The sequence below is a fragment of the Anoplophora glabripennis genome, unplaced genomic scaffold (genome assembly GCF_000390285.2).
Source record: "Anoplophora glabripennis isolate ALB-LARVAE unplaced genomic scaffold, Agla_2.0 scaffold605, whole genome shotgun sequence".
Taxonomy (NCBI): Eukaryota; Metazoa; Arthropoda; class Insecta; order Coleoptera; family Cerambycidae; genus Anoplophora; species Anoplophora glabripennis.
The window spans coordinates 264,879-278,953 of record NW_019416695.1 but is presented as its reverse complement, the minus strand read 5'-3'; the positions used below and the strand labels follow the sequence as shown (position 1 = coordinate 278,953).

The 14,075-nt window shown below is 30.5% G+C and overlaps 2 protein-coding genes across 3 annotated transcripts in view; one reads left to right on the top strand and one right to left on the bottom strand.

Moving 5' to 3' along the window:
- The window catches only part of LOC108910505 (glutamate receptor ionotropic, kainate 2-like), an 11,509-nt gene extending 10,336 nt beyond the window's left edge, over window positions 1-1,173 (bottom strand). For both annotated transcript variants that reach the window (XM_018715122.1, XM_018715123.1), the window contains exon 1: window positions 964-1,173. In XM_018715122.1, the coding sequence (XP_018570638.1) occupies window positions 964-1,051 (88 nt within the window). In that variant the 5' untranslated portion in view covers window positions 1,052-1,173. The remainder of the gene's footprint in view (window positions 1-963) is intronic.
- Window positions 1,174-2,312: 1,139 nt separating this feature from the next.
- The window catches only part of LOC108910504 (cell surface glycoprotein 1), a 131,768-nt gene continuing 120,005 nt past the window's right edge, over window positions 2,313-14,075 (top strand). The window contains exon 1 of the mRNA XM_018715121.1: window positions 2,313-2,408. The gene's annotated coding sequence lies outside the window, so the exon portion shown is untranslated. The remainder of the gene's footprint in view (window positions 2,409-14,075) is intronic.

The window sequence follows — 14,075 nt, the reverse complement described above, 5'->3', positions numbered from 1 at the left end:
TACTTTTTTGGCTTGCCGCGGGCTATGCTTGCAGTAAATAGCAAATATGGGCACGTAAATGTAAACGAGTTATAGAAGAAGAGAAAAGAGAAGATTTTTAACGGTTTTTTCGATATATCTCGAAAAGTAACAAAGCAATCGATACTTTCAAAAAATCGGTCGATAGATCTTTTTAAAACCTACAACTTTCTCATTTAAAATTTTTCAATCCGTGCTATATTTTTTTAGTTATTTTAGAAAAACCGTTTTTTTTCAACTTTGCAATTTTTTTTAACCATGTTCGCCAGATTGGATCGAGTTTAAAGAACAAGAAACTCAATTTAAAATTTAATTTTCTATACGGTTATATTTTTTTTGTCCAGGTAATAACTTCTGTAAGCATTTCTCTATAATGCTTGGACTACTCGACCACAGAAAAATAACAATTATAGTTCTGTAAATGGTTTGAAAAAAGTTCTGTTTTACAACGGAACCAAACGCTATTCTCTAAACTGCAGCATTGTTTGCTTTTATTTTATATGTACTTTATTGCAGGTTGTGACAATGACACGACAGTAATTTGATATTTGAATGAACAGAGACGCTATAATATTTAAAAGTGACAGATAATAATAGATATAAGTTAAATTACTGAATCGACCAATCAAGATTTCCAAACGAAAAGAAGTTGTTACCGAAAATAACCTACGATATATTTTAACCTTAACCAGTCCAATAGCTGTCAATGAAACAATGGATAGATTTACTGTTTTTAAACGATTTGAAACTGAATAAAGAATGTTAGTGTCATTGCATTGCAACTATTCAAATTTAAATGTTGAAACCAACAAATAAAGATAGGTATGTATGTAATTGGGATCACAAAAATCATCGTGCAAGAAATATCCACGGCTAGTACCCCAATCACTGTTATGACCTTTATAACATAAATAACTATTACAATTCAGAATAGGAAAACCTTACCTATTGTCACGGATTCACTGGCCAGGCAGAAATATTGATAGGCGACGAAGAACAGCAGCCACAACACATTTTGAAGCACAATCTTCATTTTCGCACAGAACAAATCTTATTAGATCACAACTGCATAATAAATATGATAATATGTGATGGACATGACTGCCCTGAGGCAGATAGGTATTGCAGTAGGAATGCCGTTTCCTACTTGGTCACTTGCCAGCTGCATTTAATTTTGGTCAAGACATAAATAGAATGCAGTGTTTATTAACTAAATCGAAATGTCCAGAGTGTTATTAATAAAATGCATCAGGTTCTTACTATTCTGAAATTCTGAATATCGGTTTGTTAAGGTCTTCGATTACAATAACCTCTGGCTTTATCTAGACAAATATTTATAAAATGGGAATACTTTTACAGAATTGACGATATATTATAATTAGGTATATTATAAATAAATAAAATCTCATAAAATCAATTAAACTAACATTACAATTATTTGCATGATTTTAATTCATAACATTCCTTTTGAAATTTCGAGGTTTTTTAAAAATATCCTAATCTTTAATCTTTACATTAATAAAAAATAAATAATCGGAATCTAAATAAAAAAAATACAAAATATAATTCGTTGACTCGTTGATTTTCATCAAATTTTGAACATTTATAAGCAACCAGAAAATTATTCTTTAGTCCTGTAACGTAGCTGTTCTAATACCTACCCATAAAATCAAAAACTTAGAAAATGCTACAAATAAATAATACTTGTATATTTACCAGATTTTTTATTTAGTTTTGATATGTAAAATGAATGTTGCTAGCGCCATCTATACGCTTTAAAAATAACTTTAACGCACCGCTAAGAGAATTCTATGTAAGGTGTTAAAATTATTTCCAACAGATGGCGCTCTGGCGAATAATGATTGAATAAGTATTCGTCTTCCCATATTTAAAAAATATGTTTTAATTTATACCTCAAATAAAAAAATATATAAGAGAGTTGTGTTTATGTATGTAAACTATGTATCTAATAATATTAAACACAAATTATTTTATTTAGAAAAGTTAGGTTCAATTGTTAAATTTGAAGAATATTATAGAATTAGGAATATACCTACCTTCCTATTTATCTCCATGTAGCAGTATACTTAATGTAGTTGTTTTTAATTCTGAGAACAATATTTGCGTAGTAATGAATTTGTTAATAAATAAATTAAAAACCACACCCTTAATATTCATATGGGGCTAGTTTTTTAATATGTTGGTAATGCCAAAGCGTCCTAAATTAAATGGACCAATAACAAAGTAGCATTTTGCCGATTCGGAGGGGTACTCGCCATCTTGATTTCTGATTGTGCGCGTTTTAGTTGTAGAAAAGTTGATTCGTCTAGTGCACTGTAGTGTGATATTGAGTTTAGTGCTCAATTTTTTTGGAATATCTGGTTTATCAGGTGAGTTTTAAATATATCTGTAAATTAAACCTAATTCAAAATGTACTCGTTCAGCTTTGTACCGAATTTAAACGTGAAATTCCTGGTAGTTTTCCAGATCTTTAATGTAAATTACAGGCGATTGCTTACCGGTTTTTTTGAGCATATTTGGAATCCGCAGTATGTTTTCGGTTGGCAATTAAAATTGTTTGAATTATTCCATCATGTTACAATTGCAATGCAAATATTTGAACATGTTTAGCGGACTGTCATGCGATGTTCTTCGTTTTAACTTCCTAGCTCGATGTTTTCTTGGCAATTTCTTTGTCATTGTTGCTGGAATGTGTATTGTTTAAACAGGGACGCGTATTTAAATCGCATTGTTTAAACAGAAGTTTCGGAGACGGGTTTAAAGTAGGAGAATATGCTTTAATTCGACTTACAGACAGCTGTTAAATGGGGTGTGGGTTCCATCCCGTTCCACATGTCGACAGTCCACTGGCATGGCATGCTTAGAAGAAGTGCCTCTGGCTAAATTGCAACGGTTAGGTACCTACCTTTTATTCATTGTTAGCCTTTTCATTTCACAACATTCGCCAACTACATTGCAACGCAGTTCGTTAGGCATTTCTTTATAGTAAACTATTTAACATTCACGTAGTGTGGTAGCGGTTTGGATGAAAAAAATATTTCAAGGTCACATTTTTCATATCCAGATACCTATTTTAATTTAAATTTGTCTGGTTCGCGTCTGTTGGAATTTAAATTATGAAACAAATAACGAGTTTAATCATTGTCGAATAAACAAATTGTTGCGGGCAGGTTGGTTTTCGAAGGGTACCTGCACAGAATAAATGTCAAAATGTAGGATTTACCATTCTTGGGATTTACCTACCTACCTAGTTTAGTTCCCAAATTTTACAACCCTATGACCTACAGTACCATCTTCTATAAGTGAAATTTATAAAAATGTATTTGGATATTGTGTATATTACCAGTACTTATGCTTTATTGACAGATTAACACTAAATTGGGATAAACTACACTATAGAGGGTGCGTTGTATATTTTTAAGAAGTTTTATTATAAGGTAGACCCGTTTTTAATGGAAAACTCTTTAAAGTTACACCTTAAAAAACTCCATGTTCACGAAATTTGGTACAAATCCAGTTGAGGGGGGTGGTGTAGTCAAATGAAAAACTCGCTAACGAATTTCTATCTAACTTGACACAGTAAGTTTTTGAAAGGGTGTGTCCATTTGAAACGGGTCACAATGTATTTCCAGGAGTTACCTGCTTATTTTTATTAATCGAATTATTAGTGCCATTTATTGTCATTTAAATAGAAACAACGCTGATTTCATTAGACGGATTTTGTAGCTAATTATATTTATTTTAGACATCTTGTTTTCTAACTAGATATAGGTTATTCTTTGGATCATTTTACTGCCAAAAGACGAACCAAATCTTCAAAGCCACTGATTTTTGAGATATTTACATCGTGTTGAAATTGAAAAAGATACAACAAGTACATTTTTACAAGTTTTTACAAGTTTTTGGCTTTATTTATTCCATTTCCAGTTATTGAACAATTCATAATACTTCTCGTACCGTTGTCCTGACTTTGTAGGTGTTAACAAATTAAGAGAAATTAATATTGCTAGCGCTTCTCTTGCAAATCCCGTGAGGTATTCGTAAATTCTTCGTCACTGTCTGAGTTACCATTAATTTTAACTTATCCACAGAGCTACAATTTATTTTACACTTTTGTTATTTGTTTTGATTCCAAATATTGGTTTAAATTGTTATAAGTTTAGTCGTTAACTATACCCCAGGCGAAAAATTAGTACGTTTCAGTACTCTCCATCTGATATCCTCAGAGATTTTAGTTTAAGAGTCAAGATGTGTTCATTTGAAACGGCTATCAATATTTTAAGTATCCGTAAACGAACTTATTTATTAAAATATTTTGATAATGTATTTTTTTATGGAGATAATACCCGTGTTTGAGGCAATAAAGTTATCTCATTTATTAGCAGCATGAATCGTCAATAAATATTTACGGATTAGAATCACAATACCGCTACGCCGCCATTCTTTGCTCGATTTATTTTATTGTAATTCTACCTAGCGTTTAATGCCAAGCGGAATAAATGTCAACCTAATCTATTGTTGTAACAAACTCTAGATATAAATTAATTGCACAATGCGGACGTTTCTTCGGTGCAATGTCCTTTGACATAATTGACTGTTTATCATTTAAACTCGCAGAGACAACAATTACATTATTTTAGAGGTTATTATTTTTTATGCAAAGACAGGTGGAACAACGTTATATTTATCAAGATGTACGCCAATGATTTGTAACTTTTTTTTTGCTCGCTATTGTTTTAAAACTGGCATTTTCGCGACTATTTTGAAAATGTGAAATCGTTAAATTGACTGAGGAACTACTTTCTCGTTTGTTGATATTCGTCACCGTTAGTCATTCTAGGAATCCCACGTATTCGACAGTTGTGATAAAGCAATTATCTTCGAAAAGCATTTCCCCATATTTATCGACGAATCGGCGTTTTCACTTATCGTGGGGAGACATGTAAGGTGAGTTGAAGTTGTACATTTCCGGAACATTCAACACACGCCCACGGCTTTAATCGTCGTGTTAAAATAAATTCTCTGTTAGCGGAAACTGTGGATTGTGTAGGCATATAGTATGCTGTTTATTTGAATGCTTTCGTTTTTATAAAGCTTTAAAAACCTAGCCGGCTTTATTGAACTGTCAACTGAATTAAAATTTTGTTATGAATCTTGCAGTATACAGGGTGATTCATAAACGGTGACCAAAAATGAAACCTCGTATTCTTTGGTGAATTTTAAGGGGAGTCTTTCCTATAAAGTTTTTATCTAGAACGCTTCCATAAAGAGATAGGGGGTGTCAAAAAGTCAGAAAACATGTTTTTTTTTTAGACATCGATTTGTTTCCCAGATATCCGGAGATTTTTTTTTTTAGGCATCAATTATATAAACCCTTAGTATGTCCCGTTTTTGGACGAAAGAATCCCGCTTTGCCCGAAAAAAATTTGGCAACGCTGGTTTGAAACCACCAGCAAAATACAGTATTTTGAAATGTAGACATATTGTATATATGATTTTTCGTGTTTTTTTTGCCAAAAACTGCCAATATCTCGATGCATATTTTCGAAAAAAAGTTTCGAATTAAAGTTGTTCAAAATTAAATTTCCTACAAAATTGCACCTATGAAAAATTTCGATTTTTCCAATAGTTTTCCAGTATATTCTTTAAATGAAGTACAGATTATGTAAAAATTAATGTTTTGGGGCCAAAATAATGGTCAATTCATTTTTAAATAACAAAAGTTAATTAGAGAGAAGAAAATTACAGGAAATTCTTCGAAAGTCTTATGTAGTTTTCCGAGGTTTGACGAAATTTTTCATAGGAGCAATTTTGTAGAAAATTTAATTTTAAACAACTTTTATTTGAAACTTTCCTCGAAAAAATGCATCTTCAATGAGATATTGGTAGTTTTTGGTAAAAAAACGCGATAAATCATATACGTATAAGTCTATATCTCAAAATACTGTATGTTATTGCTGATGGTTGCGTGTGATACCTATTTTTTCTGACCTCAAACAATTGTGTTACCTTTTCGAAAGTATCAGTTAAAAAAACTTAATTAGGTACACCTGTGACAACACATAAAATTACATCAGAATGCTTAAATTTTTTTTATTCAACAGAATGTAGCTGAGAATTAAACGTTGTCGATACAAGCCCTTCACTATCTCTAATTTTTCCTGATTTCTATCTAGCGATAAGTTTGGTTCATCCTGTATATACCTATGTAAAATGACTGCTTAAAAGTTGACACCAAATTGGAAAATTTTTAATGTTTTAAGAAAAACAGTTCTAATAGTTTTTATTTGTCTGATTGTGAATTAAATAAGTACAATTTAAATATACTCGTCAGTTTTAAATGTAGAAGAAAATCGCGTTTCTTAATCTGCCAAAATTAAAAACAATATACATATTTTTTTAAATATGGATATTTATATTCTAAAGCTTCAGTTTATTCGAAAATAGTCAATGTAAATAGAAATCGGAAAAGATCAGGTTTTGATTGATTTTTTGATGGCATTCCCCATAATAAACTCTGTAATGATTTGCCAAAAGAAATAATATTTACGGATTCTGTAAAGTATTTTTATTAATGAACGGTTTTAGAATTTTAGAAAAATATGACATACTTTTTGTAGACCCTTTAATTTAGAGCTTGTCATTTTTCCCTAAACTAAAAATCTCTTTGTATATCTAGATTGTCTTTATTAGAAGAAAAAGTTTTTTCCAAAATCATAAACATGTTACCTTTTTGGTGAAAATTTTATGACGATACTGTATATTTTTTAAATAATCCTACTTATCAAGTATGTGTGGAAAACCTGAAGATATTAAGAAATCTTTTGGTCAAAATTTAGTAGGGTGTATACTAACTGTCAGCAGGAACCAGCTGTCTAGAATATACTAAAAAGTAAACCTACAAAATTATTTCGTTCATTATTATATGAAAATTTCCTTTTTTACTGATAGATTCTACATTTGGAACCTTGTATATTTCAAAAAAATAGTTTTAGTTTAGAACAAAATATCTGGGATTTTCTTTTTTATTTTGACGAAGATGCATTTCTCACAGTTTTTAACCGAACTAAAGCTGAAGTGAGACAGACATAAATCTCAGTCCCTTAATTTATTTACCACAATTTATTTTGTTCCCAAAACATCCAGTCTTGTGTATAGAACTAATCGTTTCGGTCAACAGTTTATTGTATAAAAATGCTACCTCTCTTTGTGGTTACATGTTATCTGTTCAAAGTTTGTTGGTGGAACAATATCTCCATTCAGTGTTTATCTCAAATATTTATATGGGCTTGTTTATGAAAAGCTGGCCTGTTGTGTCTCTCTTAGCTAAGTGAAAAAATATCTGCATTAATAATAACGCTGTTTATAAAACGATTAGTCGGGATCTTATCTGTCTTGCATTATTTTAAAACGATACGGTTTTACTTGAACTTAATAAGGATTTATACGATGATTTATCGCTTGTGTTGCTGTCGGATGGCGATCGCTGATCGACGAGTGGAATTTTTTTTTAGTCACGGTGGTATTAGCTGGTTCTGAAGATTTTATGTCGCGAAACTCGAAGCTGTATGTCAACAGCGGAACTACGCACAGTTTTTTATATTTATTTACAGTGGCGGCTAGTGCGGGAGGCTCTGGGGAAAAAAAATAATTTAAATTGAAACACATTAAAAATGAAATGTTAAATTTGTAATGTGCAGTCAATTTAACTCGACTTGAAAAATTCGTTTGAAAAACTGGAACGGGCTCCGCGTAGCTCGCTCCTACATCTGTAAAGTGTTTACAACGGTGGTTATGGTTACCGTCGCGCGGCAGTGAAAGACGGAGTGGGAGTAGCGCATATTTACTACACAATTTGGGCTCTTATCTGTTTAATCCGATCGCACGCAAATTCAAACTTTTTTTTCTTATTAAACGTAATTTTTTTAGATGTGGTGTAAAATTTTAATCATTTAAAATACATTTGGTATTAAAATACAAACCAAGTAAAAAAGTAATGAAAGAAGTAGTAATAAAAATGTACAAAGCACATAATTGTAAAACTGTGGAAATTATAATTAAAATAAATAAATAAATAACAAAACATGAAATAAAAGAAAATCAAATAAAAAAATCCTATAATTTTCGATGGGTTAACATCAAACAACAAAAAACGTCCTATAGGGAACGGGTAAAAATATTTGAGGTTAATTTATTGTTGCATACGGGATGTCCCATAAGTAATGGTACATAGAGCAATAACGGATTCTACACACTAAAATATTTGCGATTTAACCAAACTTATTTTAGTCCAAAAGTTGATACTTAAAAACATACAGGGTGTCATAGTGAAAATTTTGTTTTATTTATGTCTATGTAACCTTTTGAAAATTGCAGTATTGCACAAATTTTGAGAATCGGAGGTCCTTTGAAACGATGATTTCAAATTGATAATAATTTCCCTGTTACTTATTAGAGGACGCCACTTGCGGCACATTGTACGTCTTTAAAATGTCAAAACTTTTTGCTTCTTGGTAAATCTACTTTTTTTGATGTTTTTTTATTTTCTTTTTTTTTCATGGAAACAAAAACTAACAACACTAATGTATTTAGCACCTTCAAAAACTTATCTGTATCAAATTTCAATGGGTTCCATTGTTTTTTGGGAAAGATTAGTTTAAAAAATTTTCCTTAACGCTCTGTATCTCAAAAACAAAAGACAATAGGACCATGATCCACGGCATACTCATCTTAATATTTGATCTTCTATCAGCTCCTGATTTATGGCGTGATTTTTCAAAGCGTATAGCGTAGAGTATAACAATAAAAGATAAATAAATAAAATAATCCTTTTCTCTTGTATGAGTCAAGCTTTACAATTGATTGAAACCGAATGTTTAGTATCCTCAACAATTTCTATTTGATGTTCTATCGGCTCCTGATTTATGGTGCGATTTTTCAAAACACTCTGTAGAATATAAGAGAATAAAAGAAAAATAAGTAAAATAATATTTTTCTCTTGTATGAGTCAAGCTTTACAATTGATTGAAACCGAATGTTTAGTATCCTCAACATTTATATTTGATGTTCTATCAGCTCCTGATTTATGGTGCGATTTTTCAAAACACTAGAATATAACAGAATAAAAGAAAAATATGAAAGTAAAACAATCTTTTTCTCTTGTATGAATCAAGCTTTAGAATTGATTGAAACCGAATGTTTAGTATCTTCAACAACGTAATTCTAACAAATTTTAATATGACTTGGCAAAATTGGTTCATAGGAAAAAAATTGTCTTTTTATGTCTTAATGACTCCTAAATTTGTGGCACTTTAGTTAAAAACATCCTGTATACAAATTAGAAAGTAAATTCTAGCAAATAGCTAGTAATAAATAATTATCCAAAATATAATTAATCAGTCAAGGAAATATCCTGTATTCTTGTTGTTCTATTGTCACACATGACAAATACTATTCACGTAAAAAACATCTACTACAGAGTTATTTCTGTTTCCACATTTTACTTATTGAGATTCTTTCGTGGGGTAGCCTACTGTATGGAAACGATAAATATAAACAGGACGAAATTACTTACAAATATCAAAAAATTACCTTTAAAATTGAGTAAAAAAATGCGAAAACTGATAATAGTATACATATATGTTTTTTAAAATGAGTCAAGTTTTTTATCATAAACACGGTTCACATTATGTAAATTTAAATTAAAATGTAACCAAAATTATTGAAAAATTAGAGCTAGATTCTTACAATTTCTCCGTAAATATACAGGGTGTTACAAATTAGTAGGTCAAGCAGTTAACCACATATTCTTTAGACTAAAATAATGGGACTTTTCTTATGCCACTTTTCATTTCGGAACCGCATTTTCAAAACACAGGGTGTCAAAATTAAAATTTAAAAAATGATTTTTATTGAAAACTCCGGTGATCGTAGAGATATTTATTTGAAATTTAGCACATATTTTGATTTTACGTCGGCACACTTTTTATGTAATTTTGGTTTAAAATATCAAAGCGCGAACGGAGGGAAGAATAAAATCATTTTTTAGATTTTGTCACCCTGTATTTTGAATATGGAGCTTCGAAATGAAAAGTGGCATGAGAAAAGTCCCATTATTTTTGTCCAAAGAATATGTGGTTAACGGTTTCACCTACTAATTTGTAACGCCCTGTATATTACTCAAAATAACAATTAATTCAAGGTCAAACATTTAGTCAACTTCTTTGACTGCTATGTATAAGATAACTACCTTATTGTCGTGACTCGAACTGTCATTAACAAAAAAAAAGTGTCAAAATGTGATAGCTCTATCCATTTTATTTTATTTTACGAAATACCCTCGGAGAAACCATTTAAATCGTACCTTGCAATATATGTGGGTATTTATCGTTTGGCCATAATTTTTCAGGTCAGTCGTGGTTAACGCTTTTTTTTACTAACTTTGGCTTGGTTTTTATCGTATTAGCAAATGGTTTAAATTAATCTAAATGAGGTTTACACAGCGATAGGAATTTTTCCCTCAACGATATCTGATAAAAAAACTAAATATGTTTTTAATGCCATGTCATTAAACCAGCAGACGGCATGAAAAAAAATTAAAAATTACACCACAGAACGATATCGACGTTCGTGACAAAATGCGAAAATAATGCGAATTTTTTCGAGAAAAATTCGTCCTTCCATCTGCTTTGCACCTGCAGTATATATGAGCTGTTAATTGTCCTAAAAATAACGCGGAACGGATAATGGTGCGATTTTTCAACCTCGCCATGTATATTCATGAGGACGCGCACGATATTCGCAATGTTATTCGCCGAGATATGCAGGTGGCCTTTTTTAAACTTAATTATATTCGTCAGGAGGATCGATTCGGTTTTTCGTAATTGCCATTTTAAATTCAATTCGAATCCGTAGCAGGATGCAGGAATCACAATGTGGAAAAAAAATCAGTCTTATACAGGGTGGAACTTTGAATGGGGGTCATATTTATACCGAGGCCACCTTTGACCTTTTCAAACACATATCAATAGTTTATTTTTTCAACTATGAAACAATACCCGACAAGTAATCTAGCAGAAAACTTAAACGGTAATAAATAAATAGTGATAAATCTACTAAGTTTACTCACCTGATTTTTACAGCATATGATGTACTTGAAATTTCTTATTTGGTACTTTGAGGTTAGGATAATCCCTGGACTTTGTCGTCTAGCAACAGCATCCTATTCTCCTGACGAAACTAGGCTTTAACCATATTACTTCATTCTTGATTCGAATACATGCTTTTTCTTGTCATAAAACACGTGAAAAAAAGTAAATCAATACACTGTTCCTCCACTAAACACTGATTGTGAAATAATTAACTTTATAAGGTTATATTCTGACACTAAACAAAGACACTTCACACTTCACAAACTAAAATAGAAATGTAACAGAATGAAGCGGTGATGACGTGTTTTTTACCCATTTACTTCGTGAGCGTTCGCAACAGGATTGGATTCTGCTTAAATTTAAACTGTTCTCTATCTGATTTTGTCGCTGATTTGTTCACTTTGGTTGAATTTAATATGTCTAGCACCGGTTGGATGCTGAAGCATAGTTAGCTAAATAGGTCAATATCAGAAGTCATTGACAGTGAGATTGACCAATTAAATACACTGTTTAAAAAATAGTTACATATAATAATTGTGAATATTTTAAAAAATATTTAATTTCATATTAGTATTTATATTTATTATTTCACGTACGTTTTTAAAATTAGTTTTATTTACAATTAGTAACGTAACAGTATTAGTTAATAGGGCTCTATAGCNAATACACTGTTCCTCCACTAAACACTGATTGTGAAATAATTAACTTTATAAGGTTATATTCTGACACTAAACAAAGACACTTCACAAACTAAAATAGAAATGTAACAGAATGAAGCGGTGATGACGTGTTTTTTACCCATTTACTTCGTGAGCGTTCGGAACAGGATTGGATTCTGCTTAAATTCAAACTGTTCACTATCTGATTTTGTTGCTGATTTAATATGTTCAGCTCCGGTTGGATGCTGAAGGATAGTTAACTAAATGGGTCAATGTCAGAAGTCATTGACAGTGAGATTCACAAATTAAATACACTACTTAAAAAATAATTACATATAATAATTGTGAATGTTTTAAAAAATATTTAATTTCTGTCAGATTAGTATTTATATTAATTATTTCACGTACGTTTTTAAAATTAGTTTTATTTACAGTTAGAATCTAAGTAACAATATTAGTTAATAGGGCTCTATAGCAAATAAGCGACCAGCAATACATTTTTATAGATTATTACACACATTTGTCTACATATGAATGCACAAACAAATAACAGACTTTCCCCCATTTTCTATAAAATTGACATAGTTTGAGACTCAAATAACTTTTTGGTGTAAAGAAATTTGTAATTTACTATGTCGCTTGTTCAAAAGCGGCAAATTTTATAGAAAATCTGCTTTAGAATGAGGAAATTCTGTTATTTGTGCATTGATTCATATTTAGACAAACTGTGTAATAAAATCTATAAAAATGTATTGGTGGTTGCTTATTTGCTAGAGTCCTCTTAATCATCTAAAAAATTAAGAAATAGATGTTTTTTTAATGTTCTGCGCTTCATAATGATATGAAAAATTTATGACGACTTATGATAACATTTGTATAACAAAATAATCGTCGATACCCATAAAGATATATTTATTCCGCATGAAAAGTTTAGATAGGATGCATTTTCCAGTTATTTACATAAAGGCAAGGTCGTGATAGCATCAGCTATCTTTTCTCTAAAAGCTTTTGTAACAGATTATTATCGACAAGAAAATAAATAGACCATAATGGCAGATAATTCTAAAGCAACTTTTGTGTTGTCAGTTTTGACCTTGGTTTTTATCAAGCAATTAAATTCAGATCTTACAAAATCAATTTTTTTCACAAAATCTACATATACATTATAGAAGAACACTTAAAATGTACGGGGGTCGCATAGTGAGGCAAAAATTTTATTAACAATTTACATCGCAAAAAATGTAATATTCCTTCAATATCTCGACTGGATCCTATTCTGCGAGGAAAATGCAAGAGATCATTTTTGTTCTAAATGAAATTTTCTACAGAATAGCATCACTTCAATTTTTTTTATTGCACAAATTACTTTGGAATGAACGAAAAATGTCAAAAATCTGTTTTTCTTAAAATTGTTGTCAATTTTCTAAAAATGCTTCTTCGTATCAAGTAAAATAAATTCTTTGATAAAATTTCTATGTCTCCTAATAATTCAGTACTTTCTTTAATAGATTTATATTGAAAAATCCACTATCTAAAGTCTTTGGATCTATGCGAGAAGAAAGTGAAAAATGAAAAACATTTAAATTAATTCAATTTTGTATTTCATAAATATTTACTTGCCAAGAAAAATCTGTTTCGGGTTAGCATAGCTGTTGTCTGTATAGTTTAACACTGCGGTGATGAATCTGTATAAATAATCTGAGAGATTAATAAAAAATCGATTATTTACTGCCTTCTAGGAAAATAAACACATTCCTGGGTAAAAGGCATCATCCCAGTTTTTTTATTAATGTCGAAAGTTGAAGCTGTTACAACTTTAAATCCATTCGTCCAAAGTTTCTAGTCAAATCTAATTACAGCTCACTTCACTTTGACAGGTGGATTGACTGGGACATATCCAGTTTATTTTTGTAGAAAAAGTTTGGTGGCTGTAGATATCGATGTTAAGCTTTTTTATATTTAAACTTTTTTGCTTTCGTATAGAAACAGCGTATACAAAAAAGGTTCTAAAACTTTTTTAAATCTAAACATGTAAAGTCAAATTGTATTTCTCGGATTGCTTTTCACATATAATGCGTTGTAATTTTGTTAAGAATATTAAAGATGTTTATTTCTTTATATACGCTAAGCATTGTTATCAGGATTATCATTTTATGTTTTTATCCTATAAAAAGAAAGAAATTATTTGCACGATTAAAAAAACAAACATAATTTATCTATTACAAAT